Raw genomic sequence first — 19870 nt, 5'->3', positions numbered from 1 at the left:
TCAGTTAACAGCACATTATTGTCTCATCCTAGCTACCCTGTCTTATATATAAAGTTACCAGCACGATATTGTTTCATCCTTGCTACCCTGACTTATATATACCATTACCAGCATGTTTTTGTTTCATCCTAGCTATGCTGTCTTGTATATACAGCTACCAGCACGGTATTGTTTCATCCTAGCGACGCCGTCTGTGATATACAGTTACCAGCACGGCATTGTTTTATCCTTGCTATCCTGTCTTATATGTACAGTTACCAGCACGGTATTGTTTCATGCTAGCTACCCTGTCTTATATACACAGTTAACAGCACGTTATTGTCTCATCCTAGCTACCCTGTCTTATATATACAGTTACCAGCACGTTATTGTTTCATCCTTGCTACCCTGACTAACATATACAGTTACCAGCATGGTATTGTTTCATCCTAGCTACCCTGTCTTATCCTTACAGTTGCCAGCACGGTAATGTTTCATCCTAGCTACCCTGTCTTATATATACAGTTACCAGTACAGTATTATTCCATCCTAGCTACCCTGTCTTATTTATACAGCTACCAGCAAGGTATTGTTTCATCCTAGCTACCTTGTCTTATACATACAGTTACCAGCATGGTATTGTTCCATCCTAAATACCCTGTCTTATATATACAGTTACTAGCATGGTATTGTTTCATCGTAGCTACCCTGGCTGATATATACAGTTACCAGCACGGTATTGTTTCATCCTAGCTACCCTGTCTTATACATGCAGTTACCAGCACATTATTGTTTCATCCTTGCTACCCTGTCTTACATATACAGTTACCAGCATGTTATTCTTTCATCCCTGTCTTATATTTACAGTTACCAGCATGTTATTGTTTCATCTTAGCTACACTTTACTGTGGCACTATTAAGTCTGATGCATAAAGCAATTAAAGTTCCTTTCAGAAGAGAAATTAGATTATGATACTCTCTGCCCGATCTCCTTCAGGTGGCTCTTTCAATATTTAAACTCGATTTTTCCAGATGGGTCACTAGTATGACAGGCAAACATTTATATGTAATCACTGTCATGTGACACTATTTTCAAAAATGTATATCTATTTGATATCTGTAAGAATGCTACATTGTTTCCTTCAGATATTCTATGATGTCACTTTCAACATCATTCAAAAATCTGAAAATACTATTAATCCCAGTGTTACACAGACATCATTCTTAAGAACAGATGAAGACATGATTAACAGCTATTGTTACCTTTTGAGTTCCATTATACAGGTTAATCTTCAGTTTAAATCATTAGTGGTGAATTCACTTCACCTTTTATAAGGTTTTGCTATCTTTCAAAGTAGTACTTCATCAAATGCTTAGCTAAAACATAAACGAGTTATGTTCACAGGCCTTCAGTTGTCCACCATCACTATTACCCAGAAAATAACTGCAAGTTATCCAAGAAGGCCTTTATAACATTGAATCTCTCTTATTTGTTTCATGTATCTCTGTGGACTTTAGATTGGTAACTAAACTTTCTTGAGAAGTGATTTAATGCCCCCAACAAAGTACAGTTTACATTTCTATTACCTCCAGAATTAAGTAGCCTTTCTTGTGAAGTGATTTAATGTCTCCAACAAAGCAAAATTTATAATTCAGTTCCCTCCAGAACTGTAGCTTATCCATGTAAAGAAGATTCTCATCTGACCCCTTTCTATCTTCATAAATCTTTCTTCTATGTTTGTTTGTTTTTTTCTTTAACAAATGCTAGCTGATATACTCCTTCATTTCTCAATAAATTATCTGTATTTACTTCACCCAACTTTAGACTTCAGAGGAGAGTTAAATATGGATGTTTTTATTCTCTGAAAGACCTACCATAAACCCTATATTCCCAAGGGCATCTACTGTACCAACATTGTAGAGCCATGTACTTTTGATGACACTGTAAATGTCCTTTCAAATCCTTCATGAATGTTAACCAGAAGTGCATGTACAAAAATGTGGACCCAACCACTTCTGCTATGTTAAAGTTACTGGTCTTGCCTTTCTCTCGCACTGTGCTCTCACATCTTTAGGAAGTATAACATTGCTCTTCTGACAGCATTGATGTTTCACTCTGTCTGGTTGCTGCTAATCTCTCTCTGCCTTTTTTCTTTGTCTGTCCCTATTTCTTAGCTGGTAACTGGTATTGATTTATGTCCCATGCTTATTGTCTTCTATACTACATGAAAGCCACATGTTTATTCCTAACACTCAGTGCAAATTGATTTAAGAGTTTTAATAATAAAAATCCAAGAATGCAGAGAAGACCAGGATAAAGTCCAAAAAGAATATAAATGCAAAGACAGATGTGCAATGAAGGCTGGGTGTTATAAAAAGACTGTTATTTTAATAAAAACGAATAAAAATATATAAAACTGGTGAGCGCTTTCACGGAAACTCCACTTCTTCAGACCATATAACAAGCATTATATTCAAACATTTAAATAAGATTAAAGAACCAATGAAATATTCAAATAAAATCATGTGATGTCATTCAATGGTACAGACTCCTTTTCTTAAGTGCTAGTTTTAAAGAAACAGAATTATTAAGACCTGGAAAAAACATTAGCCTTTAAATCCAGGATTCGACGTAGTTCAACATATTCAGTTTCACTATGAATGTCACCCTCACGTAAACCACAATCTACTTTAGTTAACACTAAGAACTTGAAAGAATGTATGTCATCCTTTTCTACAACATGTTTTGCAAGAGCATTTCTTAACTTCCGATTACAAATATTATCAATATGCTGTAAAATTCTCTCCCTTAATGTTCGATTGGTCTTCCCAACATAGAATCACTCACATTCTACACATTTAGCAAAATAAACTACATTCTTCATTGTACAGTCTGCATAAAAACAAAATTCAATAGTCTTGGACATTCTCGAATGAGAAATAAAAGTTGCACTCTACACAAACTTGCAAGCACTAGAAGATCTACATGAATATGTACCCTTACATTCAGATTGTACAGTCTGAAATGATGTTTGTCTATAGCATAAACGTTGCTTCAATGTCTTGTTATTACTAAATGCAAACTTGGATGAGAGGCCTATCATTTTACTCAAGTCAGGGTCAGCCATAAAAATAGGTCGATTCTTTTTAATGACGTCACATACTAAATTAATATTACTAGAAAAAGTTAACGTAATGAATGACATCACATGATTTGATTTTAATTTTTCATTGGTTGTCTAATCTTATTTAAATGTTTGAATGTCATGCTTGTTATATGGTCTGAAGAAGCAGAGTTTCTGAGAAAGCGCTCACCGGTTTTATATAATTTTTTATTAGTTTTTATTAAAATAACAGTCTTTGTATAACACCCAGTCTTCATTGGACATCTGTCTTTGCATTGATTTAAGAGTTTGTTTTCTCTTTTTTTTATTAGTTTTTTGTTTCAAAGGCTGCTTTTATATTTTTGCCACTACACTTTTAAAGCCCCAATGTGCTTTGATCAAGCCTTCCTGGATGATTGACAAAACTTCTCTGAAGCACTTTACCCCATCAACAAGATCAGCCTTCTGAAATTCAGACACTATAACGTTGATTAGCAGGACACGATGGTTAAGATAATGATCTACTCTTTAACTTGCTTCCATATAGTTGCTGATATCTAAATCTGTGAGTTACTCCTGACATTTGTGTATATATGCATGCATTGTACATTCTGCCACATACAAAATACTTATGAAAAATATGCTTACCTCATCATATACAAGGGATGTTTTTGTTTTCTTTAACCGATTGCTTATTTAAAGATCAGTTCAACACTACAGATGAAATAAGTGCCCAGAATCACTTTCTTTGGTTTCAGAGACAGTATTAATGTTGTATTTTGTACACATTTTTTGATTTTAGCATTAGACTCTGTTTCACACACGAGTGTGTGTGTGTGTGTGTGTGTGTGTGTGTGTGTGTGTGTGTGTGTGTCTACGCTCCTGGATATGCATACACACTTCCTGTAAATGTCACTTATGTTTTACCCAGTTTAACACACTGCTTATTAAACATTACGAATAAAAATAACGCTACATAAAGTCAACTAATGGCTTTATTTTTTTCTTTGTCATTAGTGGCTTGTACAAAGTTTAAAAAATGTTTCCAAGTCTGGAATGCAGTTGCTGGGTAGGATATAACTATTCCAGTCTTTCACAAAAGCCATTTTAGTCAATCATAATGCTTCTAAGCTAGTGAATAATATAAGAGTACTGGCTTTTTCACAAACATGTATATTGGTTACCTGCTTTAAAAGCGAATACAGTTATGACACCATATGGAATAAAATGCAGAATTTAATAATCCCATCTACTTCGTTGTGTGTACTACACATAATCAAGTCCAACCTGACATACAAAAAACTTGTCTGCAAATATCTCTGGTAAATAACAGACATACATTACACAACAGTTTAAGTCTAAACAGTATGACTGCATTCAATCGTAACATATACTTAAATCATTACATTTATGTAGAAATCAATTTTGGCTAACCGGGTATGTGTTTGTACAGGTAAAACTAAAATGCAAGCAACACATGAGAGGAAAACAAAATGTTTTCAGGCGAATGCAAATTGAGCTATGACATTTTCAGGATAGCCCATTTGCTCTCTGCAGTAACAGAAAGTTTGAATCTACTGAGTGGAGAGGGAAAAACCTTCAAAGTAACACACCCATATACAAAGACACATGCACATGTGCACATTCCTCTGTGCACACATACATATATGCACACACACATACACGCCTTTAACACGAACATGTCCAACAGTCAGTGCCATTTTCTTTAGTATGCCGACTTACTATTGAAAACTAAGACTGGAGGAGCATATGCAGTTCCAGCTGCTTTTCTTGTTTAAGTTGGTTATCTGTGATATATGATATTCACGAGTCCTTGAAAGTAGGGAGAAATGGGTAGAAATACATGTGCTGAAGTAACGCTTACCAAGCACAGTCAAAAGTGGCAACTCCCCAATGCTTACAGCTTTATTAATTAACTTTTTTTGGCAGCTGCTGTGAATTTTATATGTTCCTCTGTAGAATTTGAGTCAGTTTTAAAAGACAGCACACTACAATTCATCAGACCTGATAACATGAAACAGGGTGACATTGTAGAGTACCTGATGTCCGTTATTCCATGCATAGAGAGCTCGGTCCCTTGGGTTGTAGTCCAGCATAGAAATGTGAGAATATAAGTTCTGAAATGGAATATCAATATACTCATAAGTAGAAGAGTTTGTCTGGTAGGCATAGTGAACTTTGGTTCCTCCCGAATAACCATTGGTAACATACAAGGTACCACATATCATGAACGATTCTCCAGCACTACGCTTCGGGTAGCCAGTATTCCAGGACTGCATAACTTGTAGAGTATTTGGATTAAGCTTACTAATCACAATATTCCCTGCATTCTGATTAGTAGCATATACAGCCCAAAGACCATTTTCATCAGCCATTAAATCAATATCAGAGTGTCCACCCCAGGCATAGTGATATACGCTATTGTAACCTGCAGATTCAAGGCTGCGAGTCTTACTGATAGTCTGCGTTTTGAAGTCATATTTTATTATGAAGTGACTTTGGTACTTATTGTAGTAAATGGAACCATTGTAAACCACCTGGCCAGTACCAGACCATGGATGAGGAAGCCGGTAACTAGTGTGATTATCTTTGCTCATGAAGTCAGACATCGACTTGAATTCCTTCACATAGCGATTGTTGTGGTATCCATCCATATACCAAACCTAAAGAAAGAAAGAAAAAATGCATTAAATAGCCATTGTCATCAATATTTTGTTTACCATTTTAATATAACACCTCTGGGAGTTTCTTCTTCTACAATGGAATGTGATCAACTGTAACTGATATCTGACAAAAAGATTAGAATGGTTGTCAACAATGTCATAGTAGCAGCATACCTTGAATGTCACCTCATTCAATAAATGTCGTAGAACGACCTACTCAGTGATGCTAAACACTGAGATGTATGTAGGAAAATGCATACCAAAATAAGTATGTGAATATACACAGAAAGGCACTGTCGTGATTGTCACGTAAGTAAACAGATAAATATCATGTAATGATTCTGACAGCAACACAAAGCAACTAGAAAGAGCACCCATGAAAGCAAAAAAGGTAATAGTAAAAAATATACAAATAAATAAATTAGCATGTACACAGATAAGTACATAAGAAGATACATACAATGGGTAAGATCACTTTATCGAATGGGTCTGTACAATGTACATAAGTAAAATTAAGCCCTTATACACACCCAAACAACAGACTGCACTCTTACAAGTCACACTAAGCCAATGAGGTCCTGGTGGATTACTGCTGTGCCTCTTTATATCCTTCTCACACCCTTCCTTCATACAGTACTGCCTTATTTATTCTCTATTATTTGGTCTTGATATTTGGCTTTGTGATAATTTGAAGGGTTGCTGAGCTTTTGTTCAACAAGATACGATGTTGAAATAAAATGCTATACTATGCATGCATTCACTACACGTGTATACTGCAGTAGTACAGAGCTAAACAATACCACTCCCTACTTAGTGAAACTCAGAAAAGAACCGTCACATTAGGGGGCAAGTCTAGCTCTCTACACATGTAGTATAGTAGGTGTGTTGATTTCATCAGTTTAGCATTTCAGTATTTTAACATTTCAACATTGTACTTCCGGTATTATAACTTTCAGTATACTGCTAAACAGTAAGTTGACATGTACCTATCTGATCTACCTAGTTAAATCATGCATTCAACCAGCTACACACAATAGATCGGTGATAAGCATTATGCTTCATAGCTGAGATTTAAAAATCTTTCATTTAGGCAGCAGGGGTCCTGCTGGTGAACAGCAAGTAACAAGGATTCCCTCCCATTGTTCTCCATAGCTCCATAATGTGGAGTGCCCACCCTGACAACCAGTATTTTGCTTGCATAACCTCCCTCCCTGCAAATTGTCTCTGGAAACTCATCCTAGTCTCCTCTCATCTGCTTTGCTGCTTGGAAATAGTAGACCAAACCGGACAGTTCTTGCCCTAGTCTGATGATGTTAGTTACCCTCCTTCTTATCTTCCTGCCTACCTAGTGTGCTAAGCACTGCCTAGAGGGTTTACTGTTGTTCCAATATTTCTTTAAAAATCTGCTCATCCTAGTGTTCCAGTACACAGACCATCTATATAAATTTACTTCCTTACCATTCATTTAGTACCCCTTCTCTTGTACATATGTATTTATTGTGATCTGAGTTAAGAATTGCTTTGATTTAAACTGTGCACATAACAGGGGAAGAGGTAAGCCATTTCTGGGACTCTGCTTGTAGAGCCTTCAGTTATGCTGTTTTGCTGTCGGCCATTGAGCTCATTGAATGTTTGTATTTCCCTGCTATCATAAGTTGTCCGTGTTGCAAGCTGCTGCTCCTCTCTATGCTGTTTAACCATGCACTATATAAAAATAGGCACTTAGAACCATAACATCTACTATATACACAAATAGCATCTTAGCTAATCTGTTGTAAACTCCTTAAGTACTCCCTTACAGTTTTACATACAGATGAGCTTAGAACCAAGAGTCTTGTCATTGATTGTAACCTTATTTAAATAACATCTTTGCTAAACTATTTTAGACCCCCTTGATAGCACCCCCTTCTCTTCTATATTAATAGTGGAAACCATGGATCTGAACTTTCTTACTGCCTCTGTAACTGGTCTGGAAGAAATAGGCATCCTAAGAAGTGTAGAAATTGTCTTATGTCTTTTGGCAACCCCATAATTCTCAAACAATACGATCCTTTATGTGAGGATGTAGTTTTACACAGTCACTGGAGGCAACACTCTCACATATACCCACTACAAATTCCAACAGGAATGCAGAAATGCACAACGCCACACCCACAGCAGGTCAAACACATCAACTCACATATGCTGAGGCTATTAAAATGAATCTACCCAAATCTCAACGGCATCCTGAACATAATAATTGCAATAAGTATCCTTGGCAAACATAAAACCACATTAACAAAGCTGCATCCACCATGTCAAATTCAGCCTCAACTCAAAGTTTCTCACTGTCTGAGCTCATAAGCCAGAGCTCCACACCACCCCATATTTTGGACAAAGGTGACTCCATTGTGAGGCATACCAGTATCCCACTCACCAGGCTCAGCTGCCTATCAGGGGCCAAGATCCACCAAATCATGTAGACACTCATCTCACTGAACCACAAGTACTGGCATGGCTCGGTCATGTGTCCATGTGACCGTAAATTATCTGAGACCTGCCTCCCTGGACTATATGAATTGAGACATGATGGAAGTCTCAGACTATGTGACACAGGCTGGTATGGGCCGAGCACTTAGCAGCATTCTTCCTTCTCAGAGAATGATGCTACAATATGAACAAAAGATAATTGACTCTAATAATTGGTTTAGTTTTTACTGTCATTTGAAGGGGTACAATATTTGTCAACCTGGGAGGAAATGGTTGACAGACCACTCTGTTTTGCCAGGGATGGTCTGTACCTGTCCCATCAAGGCATTAGAATATTTGCTAAACCTTTATCCACCCCCACAGTGCTTTTTATAGACACTGTCAACCTGTCAAACCATTTGAGATGGATAGATTTAGATAATCTAAACGTGTTACTGGTCAATACCAGGAGTCTAAACAAAAACAAAAAACTCCTTCCTGCAAGCTCACTTCAACCTGGGGAATGTAGATGTCTGTGTAGTTACTAAGACATTGTTTAAAGCCACAGAGAGCACCCTAGAAATACAGGGCCACTACGCTTTCCACTCATTTAGACCAGCTAATGCATAGGTAGAAACAAAGGTGGAGGTGTCTTAAATTTGCATCAGAAACAAATGCCCCTCAAATCTTGTCACACAATACAACACTCTTGAGTTTCTTCTTGTACAACTCACAATAAACAACGTGACATACCATATCTTTGTGAGCTAGAGACTCCTCTGTTTGACCCAGGAAACGCATACCAACATCTTAATGTAGCAGAGTCACTTTTCATTCAACCCAGTATCGTATTTATGGCACACGTCAACTTATCCAGTATAATCTGGGCATCCTACACAACTCTAAACTCTCAGGCTCAAAGATTCACAGAAATACCCTGGACCAGCTAATCCATATCCCCACTAGGGGCAAAAACATCCTTGACCTAGTTCTCACAACCATTGGTAGATGTTGCCCCCTCCCCTGAGTGTAATGCCCTCACAAGTCATTTTGGATCACAAAATTGTCCCTTTTGAAACAAAAATAAAAACTGAGACACCAACTAACCCACGAACTTCAGGAATTAATCCAAGGCAAACTTCCTACTATTAAGTGATACCCTGGCAAAATTTCAGTCCCCACTCTTGACCGAAGGAACACCGATGCTTATGCAGAATTGTTCACAAGAAACTTTACAATCATGAAAATAGCTACTTAGAGGCAGCAGTGACTATCAGAAATAAGCAAAAGACAAACTTGAAAATTAAGCCAATCGGAAGTAATTCCAACATCAACAGGTTAAAGAACAAGAGGAAGAACATCATGGCCAAAAGTAGGAAGTGCAATGCCTAGCACAAATAAAAATATAAACAGTAAAACAAGGGAAAACTGAAAAGATAAAGCAATAAAAAGTGAAACAAAAGAGAATATCTGCCATACACAAACTACATCATACATATAACAAATTAAAAGTGCAACACATAACACAAGTTCCCTGTTTTGAAATGTACAAAACCATGTAAAAAAACAATATTTTTTATACAGTCATTATGTTTGAAAAGGGTACAATTATCATATTAACTATGAAAAAATAATGTTATGATTCACTACAGAAAGTTCAGGGCACCTAAGCTATGCAGCTAAAGTATGCCTAAGTCCCAATAATGTGTTACAGTCAATAAACACATGATATTGTCTTCTTGTAATTATATTATTGGACATTACAAACCATTTTTCTTACTGCTTTATATTTAATGTCTCCTTTATCTTCTATCCTCATGTCATAGCCCCCAAAAGAAATCTCTTCACTGAAGCCAAAACTGTACTCACATGGTTTTCTGTTTCAGCATAAATATCTTCATGTTGGGCAGCATTTCCCAACTCTTTATCACATAAAAAACAAGGTGCAGTATCATACCACACCATACCATACCATATAATGCTTTCAGCTAATCCTAGAGAGTTACAAGATTAACGTTCCAAGGTTTCTATTTTTTTTTGAAGTCCCATAAAATAACCAAGATTCCCCAGAAAACTTTGCTTTCACCACAAGGGTAAAAATCCCTCTATACTTAAGGAGGAAGAGAAGGTGGGACATAACATCAAAACAAATGGCCTTTATCTAGTACATGACATGGCATAAATGTAAAAATAAAACAAAATTAAATTTTGAATCAGAGTCAATCTACCCTTTCTGTTTTGTTAAAACATGATCTTCCTAACAGAGTCATTTGACAATCACAAAGAAATGACAAAAAATATCTCTGTTTAAGAAGATATGAAAGCTTCAGGAAACTCAGACCTAACCCATTAATTCATCAAGGCCTAATAACACAGAGGTTAAAAACAGCATCTCTTCCATTGGGACATATTGACTTCTCTACAAGAACCCCATATTTCTATTTTTTTATCAAAACTGCTTGCCAAAGCAGATTTCTCACAGGTCTGGATCTGAGTCTTACCCCTAAGAAACAAATGACACTAGATATGAAAGCCATATTTTTTTATTGTATCACTTTTGCAATTTTATTACACCTTCCCAGCTTTAAGGTCAGCCCTACACTAGACAAAGTATCCCTTGAAAAGTTATCACCTGTGATACACAGGAAGCAATCCACCTAACATCAACAATATTGTCAGTACCAGAAATACCCAACAAATAAATAAAAATGATGACAGACAAAGAGATTAGCTCCTTATTCGAACCCAGACAAAGTTTTGCACACAAGAACATGCATTCACTAAAAAGAAGACTGCTATTTTAAGAATGAGAATATAAGAAAAAAGGACAGACAGACTTACCCATGTGGAAAATGTTCCATGTATAAACATGTAAGTAGTAGTAATAAGTTTTTACATCCTGATATGGGTAGGGAATTTGTTTTTAACATTTCAGCTACATGTGCCTCAGAACATATTATTTATTTAGCTCAATGTATGGTATGTTTTTGTTTCTATGTGGGGAAAATGGACAAAGCCCTTAGAGATCATATCAGAGAACATATGTATCAGATACAGAAAAAAACTTATGTCAGTGCACTATCCAAGCACATCAAAGTGAATGGCAGCATACATAGTTTTACTTTTTTAATTTACAGGTAAATTATATGATAATATTAGGATGGGAGTCATTAGAAACAGAACAGAACAGCTTGAGGCAAAATGGATTATAAGACTGAAAGCAGACTCTGGGCATGGATTAAATGACAGGATACCAATAAGACCAAAACTTAAAGCGAAACCATTGAACAGATGAAATGTTAAGTTATTTAGTCATAGGTTCACTTATATTAAATACTAGAAGTTTTTAGTTGTAAATGTTTACATCTGAAAACATTTTTATGTATGTGTATTTACATATGTGCATTTTTATATATGTGTTTTTATATGTGTTTGTTATATAAGTACATTTTTAAGAAGAATGTTTTCACAGTAATGGACAGAATTAATTGGTTTGAATGTGACAATTTCTTACAAGAATATTTTTACTTAATGTAGGGTGTTTCTTTAAGATGAACATGACGTAATTAATTGCTTCAAGGTATAAAAGACACACAGTAGACAGCATGCATTTGTAATTGAAGAAGCAGAAGTTATCTGTGAAAGCGCTTATACATCTGTGGTTGAATAAAGAAGAAGTTTTACACTGGAACTATCTGCCATTTTTTGGACCATGAGTGTTTCTACAAATAAATAATATCATAAATCCAGAAAAAAATTAGCATTGCTCTCCCACTTCCAGAGAGGTCCTAATTGTGAACAAACAAAATACTACATTTTATAACAAGACTAGATAACAAAGGGCTGACGGACTCCATTCTTTAAACTCACTATTCTTCCAGGCTAACCATTAATGAAAGGAATTGCGACTGCCCTCTAATAAATTTACTCCAGGAGAGACATGGCAGAACCAAGCTGAGAGTATTCCAAGACGTGATGTAACATACTGAAATGTACCCATAAGCCTTATGAATATCATATCCAATCACTGTGCTTTGCCATCTACAATGGACAATCCTATCAATAATTTCACTGTCAAAAAAAAACTTTTCCTCAAGAATAATATGGCAGAGCTCCTCCATCAGCCTGGTCTATAAAATCTCCATAAGTATTTTATGATATGTGTTAAGGAAAAACAAAATCCAACTAGATAACTCATTTTTGATACAGACGTCTTGATATCCATGCCTCAAAGACATAACACCCTGGCTATAATGATAACTGTGAAATCAAAATCACATTTTGAATATACAACTTTTTTTGGAAAATTATAATATCTAAATGTGTGTTATTTTAATAACAGCACCAAATCTGTTTGGCACAAAAAAGAATCAGGTGAAACAGATCCCATGTTCTTGCAAATTCTAAAAGATGCTCAGATTACATAAGTATTATCTGAAATTAAACATAGACCAGGCAAAATTGACATAACATATATGCTGAGTTGTTTACATTCACCAGAGAAGCAGGAGTAATTGTTAGTAGAAACAGAAACTGTTTGCCACAGTCACTAAAGACAAAATAAAATATAAAAGACTTCCAGACATCTGCTGACATATTTTAGAGGTTAACCTGAACAAAAATCATCATTTCAGAAAGACAACTATGTCCTAGATCCTTTCAATAAAAAAATCAGTTCTGCCAAGGCTTGTTGTTAAGAGCTGACAAAATAATACGTCCCAATCAACTGAGAATATAAATGGTTGAGAGCACATATGAATTTTACCTGAAAGCAGCAACGTATAAATAAACAGCAAGATAAGTTATGTATTAACCAGGAATTTCAAACTGAAACAGACAAGCAATGCATTGATTTGTTGCTCCATGTGTAATTCATGCCACAAGAACAATAAAGTTCAAGGGAAAGAAATTGTACTATACTCAGTAAGTCAATCAATGGGGAGTGGAGTGAGCAGACATTTTTATTTAGTTCAACAATGTTTTGTATCATATCTGTGTAGATCATTATTCCAAGTTCTACAGAATTATTAGTCTTACAAACAGAACAGGTGAAAATGTGGCTGGTACATTAAAGTCCTAAGACAATGGATTCCTGATGTTATCATGTCTGACAATGGCTGGAAATACAGTTAGGAATTCAGAAGACTTGTGCACAAGTGTGAATTCAGTCACATAATATCTGGTCTGCAGTATCTACAATCTAACACGCAAGTGAGGAGAACCATCCAAAAAGAGAAAATAATATAGTTGATGTTCAACTCTCACCAGTTTAATTGTACATGACAGAAAGCTGAACATCAAATTAGATGGTTGAAAGGCAGTACAAACAAAAAGAAATATTGAGCAGAAGTAGCAGAAACAGAATATACTATGACAGAAACTGCAGGAGGAATCCAAAAGGAGATAAACTAAGAAATCAAAAGCCAAAGAAAAGTTTGAACCTTGACTCTGAAGTAGTGAAACTGCACACCCAAAAACCTTTGTTATTCATGTGGCAACTGAAAATCTGTACAGCCAGAGGTATAACTCATAAACACTGAATTTCAGTGAAGAACACCAACCATAATTGTCAGAACCACTATTGTCTCAGAAAAATGTGTAATTATACTAATCAGAAGTTACAGAGAAAACCTTATGTCTTTTTTGTCAAAAGCTGCTGTGCAACAAGTTGGTTCCAAAAAGGTCAGATGTCCATCAGGAATAGCTATTTCAACCATTCTGCATTTGAAGCACACTGAAACAGCCAGTCCAGTATATGGACAGATCAGAGATAAGCACAAGAAAAAGAAAAGTTTCAATTATAGCTCTATGTACTAGCTGCGAATAAAGAACTGATGATGAAATAAAATGTCAATAGCATGCTTAATGATCATTTAAAAATGATCAGTGTAAGCAATGTATAATACCCCATAGATTATTTATAAAATAATATCATTTTAACTAGGAAAAATGGGTCAAGGACTACTGCACAATCATAGAATCTGAAGATCATGTGGCACCCTTCACTGTACAAAGTGTCAGCATAAAGGCCACCTTGCAGTAGGAAATACATCTGCAATGTCTAAGGTGTGTATTAACATCATAATAAATGTATGAATACTACAAAGGCACAAGATGGACAGCAGAAAATACTAGCTTCATAAACAGGGCAGACTAGATAAAGAAATGTATGTCTTTACAAGTATAATAGAATAAAATGTAACATAATGTTGCAGATCTCTAACAGACTAGAAATGGAACACAAAATATTGAGTACTGGGGGGGGTTAATTAATCTTTCTTCATTTATTTTGATGGGTTTTATAAGATAATTCAAATTTTCATTTCAAGATCTTTGACTGTTGTGATGCTAACCTTTACTTTTGGAGAAATTATTTTAATCATACAACTATTGTGCTACCTGAACCTGCATAAAAATCTTTTAGGTATAATGCAGAAACATCTGATGTCAAGCTTTACCTCAGACTGGACTTTAGGAAGGAAGAACCATTTTCTCAAAGAAGATAAATTTACAAGGAGTAATGAAAAATATTTCCTTACTGAAATTCCAAGACTCATAACAGTGAGTCCCAAAGTTACAACCCACCACCCCCCCACCCAAAACAAATGCAGGACAATGGCAAATTCTGACCAACACTATACTAACTTGAAGTTGTTCTTTTTAGTTGCAAACTCCCTTGCATCCCTAATATGGGGAAGCTGCATACTCTGCAGCCCCAGTAGTTATACACACTACATCCATGACTCCCCATACCTCAGAGAAAAGGGCAGGAAATACTCCAAGATAAAACTATCATATTCAGCAAAATTAGATGTTTGGAAATTCTCATCACTTATTCTGATATTCTCACAGTGTGGTAATTGCCACAGTTTTATTTACTGAACATATCTGATCATAATTAAATACCTTTTTATGGTCTCTGCAACAGTGTTTGCAGAGACCACAAATCAATACAGAAGGTTATCTTTTCCTGTTATTTACTTATATTCCCTATCACTGCTCAAAAAAAACCCATCAAATAGGATTTTTTTTTTCAAATTTGGCAAACTAACCTTTACAAGGGAAAAAAAAAACATTCTCATTTGGTGTACACAGATATCATCACTTGGGCCAACCTACTTCTTAGTGCTGACCAGTGATATTTGAAAGCACTGAAAACCTGATAAATTACTTAAGTGTGCTGATAAAAAAATACTGACTAACTGCAACGACATCAAGCACATATAATCCATTGTTCTCTTTGCTATATCCCATCATTTTTTTTTGTTTATTTACAGGAACAAACACTTTAAGATAATGAAACAAATAGCTATTAACCCAAGTGTCTACATCAATTCTTGCTACATACATTACTAAAATTCATTAATCCCCCATAAACTGATCATAGATCTCAGATTACTATTTCTCCATTAGTTTCAGTTTTATAGAGTAATTATATTCTATGATTATTTTCTTTATTTTAACATTAACTGTACACATTTCTTTATGATACACAACACCAGTACTTATAAATTCTGTAAATGAAGGTATAACTTCATTTTTTCCAATTCTGATTATTGATAATAAACACCAGAGAAGTTGGCATTGAGATTTGGTACACATCCAGGAAATGAAGCATGAAAAAACAGCAAATGTTTAGTCAATATAAATATATCACACCACAAGGTTTAAAGGAAAGTTTTTTTTTTCTTTCCAGAAAGGTTATAGAAACTTTGCAATCATAAACAGTATTCTGCCAATCTGCTTTAATTAAGGACTTACACCTCCAACAACCAAAACCTTCATGTTTATGTACAACTTGAACTATCTGAGGAGTGATAAATGCAGAAATTTCCAGAAGAATAATTTCCAAAGTAAAGATGACCTCTGGGCATTGATATGTAACATTTCTATATTTTGCTTATATAGGGACAATCTGTGGGATTAGTGTTATATTTCTTTATTAGCAACTATATACTATTATTCAAGACTTGTTTAAGTTATATAATGTTTTTTTTTTCTTTATTTAACTGACTGTTTTATGCTTTTTTTCCAAAAGATAGAATAATCAGAATGTAAACCTAAAGCTACTGTTTTAATAACTGACTCTATAGCATAGGTTTCCAGGTCAAGAAACCAATTCCACCATTGTTACATTCTTCTACATGATTTCCCAAAGCTATACTAGGTTTGTTAGTGTGCCATAAGAACTTCAGACAAAATGTTAAATGTGTAATGTGTTTTTTCAGAATAAACAAAAGAAGCTGTCAGTATAATGTATAGTATTTTGGGTAATCATTTTGATTAAAATCAACCTATCTTCCATAGAAAATAACTCAAAACATGTATTTATTATTGCTTTAATATTGTCTACAGTGTTTTATCATTTATTATTGATATTTCTTTAAAATTGCATTTGAGTAACCCCTAGATATTTAATCTCTTTGCTATCCCATTAACATTCACTGTTACTTTCCATCAAATCATATAAATCTTTGTTAATGAATATTTATTTATTTATTTATTTATTTATTTGCAGTTGTTTAACCAGGATAGTCCATTGGGCCAGAAGAACCCGTTTTCAATGGAGTCCTGGAATAAGGTGTTAATTTTATTCAGACTGACCATTAGACCTGTATCAAAACTTTTTAATGTTTTTTAATTTTTTAAATATTTATTAGGAAAGAATCAATATTACCTGCTGTTAATATTATATCAGCAAATAATTAAATTTTGAAATATACTGATCATTAATTTTAAGTCCTACTGTATCATTTCTTGGTATGGGTTGACTTAAAGAATTTTTAATAAACTTTTAGTAATGATATATGTCTATACGAAGAGAATAGAGATGGATCATTATCCAGTTTTAATAAAGGAGAAATTAGTGTATATTTCCATGATGGAGGAATGTTGAATGCAGTTTTAAATTCTGTGAATACTTTCTGTACAAGAGATAAAACTTTGTGAAGTAATATTTTATACTATGTAATTTTCTTGTTAATTTCTATTATGAAACATTTTTTCTCTGTTTCTTATTTGCTCTGAACATAACTTCTTGTGTTTCCTATTTAAAAGACGTAAGCTTTTTTTTCATTTCCTACACTACTATTCTGTGCATTCATTTTCTCAAAGCATTATTAAAACAGTCATGAATTTCTTCCCTGTCTGTATATTTCCAATTACCACAGACAAATATGCTGTTGATGTGAATAGTTCTTGCTAATACTTTGGATCTAAGAGTTATTTTTTCTAAGCCTATTTGGAGATAGAAGATCCAGTAAGTGTTTATCTCATTACTTTCTCTTGTAATACTAAGTACAAGCTTTGTCATATTAATGTTTTCATCAAATCCCAAAGGATCACGCCATAACTATCACTTATACTGAAATCTATGTACTGTTTTATTTCTATTAGAAACCACTCTTTTAAATCTTTTACCACTTTTACATAAGCTGGCACTCCAAAAAAAGGCAATTTTCTTGTATTTATCATTACAGTATACATAATTGCACTGTGATCTGATAAACAATGTGCCGTCACATTCACCTTTTCTATTATAGAAAACAAATCATTTGAATTCCATAGCCTATCAATTGTTGATGGCATGCCAAATATATGAGTAATGACACTAAAACAAAAAATTTGAAAAGTTAACATCTATAAAATTAAGTAAGTTAATAAAGTTTAATAAAAAGTCATATATATTTATATAGTGCTCTTCTTCAGTTATTGGTTCTGTAACTCTCAGGATACTATTTGATCCTTTTTTTTCTGGTTTGGAGTTTATCTTCTGGCTGCACAGTCACACATCAATTCTTTGTGGTTTAAAATTTAATAAAGCCTTAGTTGATGCTGAAATTCTAGGTTTGTTAATTGTACTAGTATAATTTCCTTTACATACAGTTAATGTCCTTTTCTATTATTATAATTCCATTCAAATTCAAGCTAAAATGTATATATGCTTCCTAGAGAATTTAGATGCACTTCAAGGCAACACATATTTGATAGGATTAAGATTCTTTTTTGATATTCAATAATGATTACACATATTTACCATTATTATCACTGTATAAGTCAATAAATCTAGACATAATAATAGAATTTCTCCAAAACATTGTGTTCTTCTTTTCATTAAAGCTACAACTTAGTAATGTATATTCCTTTGTATTTAATCTGTTAACATCATCTCACAATAAATAAGATTGTTGTAAAAAGCCACTTATGTTTTCTGTGCTTTTTTAAATAAACAACCTACTTGTATTGTTGACACTGTTGATGCCTGTTACATTTAAATAAATATATTGTAAAACAGACGTTTGATATCAGTCACACAGATATTGCTATTCTATGATATCCATACTAACTCGAGACTTAAATAATGGCTGTATAAAAACAAAAGGAAGATTTTGCTAGAAATTTCATTTTATTTGCTATAGGCACAAAAACAGAGAGTAAACCAATTCCCTTTCAATGAACATAAGTTTCCTTTTTTTGAATTCATCTACCCTCATATTTCCCTTTTACTTTTTTTGAATTCATCTACCCTCATAATTCCCTTTTACATTCTTAAACCACTTATGCCACTTGCCCTTTCTTTAAATATGTAGACTATATTATATTACAGTTGATTTTATGAGCACAATGTTGACTAACATATCTGTGTAAAACATGGAAAATATAATGTCGACACATACTGTGCATGCTCCAAAGAGTAGCCAGAAGTAGACAACACCAACAAGTGTTTTTACAAGGGGCAAGCTCCTCCCACACCTCCTACACTCCCTGTAATTATGTAAACTAACTCTGTGACTACACAATCCCCGAGGAAAGTGAATATTCACCTACCTGGGGATTATCTGTCTCATGCATGCATCAACCATCTGTTTGTGTTGACCAAATGGCACTGACCAAACAAACATCAACACTGTACTTGTTTGATCAACCATAAGGTGTGATGCCCATGCACTGGCCCAGCAATCAAGGAACCTCAATCCTCAGAAGTAGATGACACCAACAAGTGTTTTTGCAAGGGGCAAGCTCCTCCCACACCTCCTACACTCCCTGTAATTATGTAAACTAACTCTGTGACTACACAATCCCTGAGGAATTGAATATTCCCCCACCTGGGGATTATCTGTCTCATGCATGCATCAACCATCTGTTTCTGTTGACCAAATGGCACTGACCAAACAGACATCAACACTGTACTTGTTTGATCAACTATAAGGTGTGATGCCCGTGCACTGGCCCAGCAATCAAGGAGCCTCAATCCTCACCACTAACACCAGTGAGGGGCGTCCATATAGGGAAAGGATAATAAATACACACACAGTAAAGTACAATTTCCATTAAGAACAAAAAAGCACAAAAGTCCACAAACTGTAGAAAAACAAAGTCAGCACTCCTGGAACCACACACTTCAGCAACTCAAGTAAATCCTTTTAGTAAATAGCCGCAAAACACTTTGAGAGCAGTAAAAATACTTTTTATTAAACCAAAAATAACACACAGATAAGTGCTTTTGTCAAGAACCTTCTCAACTTCATCAGATAAGAGCAAATCCAGGAAACACACTCTTAAGTACATCCTGCAAGAGCATTAATTAAGTAAAAAAACAATCCCATCACTCTGACTAAAAAGGACCACCCTGAACTCATAAATATTCATGAAATG

The 19870-nt window shown here is 34.7% G+C and overlaps 1 protein-coding gene across 4 annotated transcripts in view; it reads right to left on the bottom strand.

Annotated features, from left to right (window-relative positions):
* Positions 1–4060: 4060 nt before the first annotated feature.
* The window catches only part of OLFM1 (olfactomedin 1), a 248001-nt gene continuing 232191 nt past the window's right edge, over positions 4061–19870 (bottom strand). For all 4 annotated transcript variants that reach the window (XM_044058305.1, XM_044058307.1, XM_044058304.1 and 1 more), the window contains exon 6: positions 4061–5767. In XM_044058305.1, coding sequence (XP_043914240.1) covers positions 5093–5767 — 675 coding nt within the window. In that variant the 3' untranslated portion in view covers positions 4061–5092. The remainder of the gene's footprint in view (positions 5768–19870) is intronic.

Source organism: Protopterus annectens, chromosome 16.part0 (assembly GCF_019279795.1).
Source record: "Protopterus annectens isolate FY-2018-M chromosome 16.part0, PAN1.0, whole genome shotgun sequence".
Lineage (NCBI taxonomy): Eukaryota > Metazoa > Chordata > Ceratodontiformes > Protopteridae > Protopterus > Protopterus annectens.
Note: the sequence above shows the minus strand (reverse complement) of the source record. Positions and strands in the feature narration are given on the sequence as shown.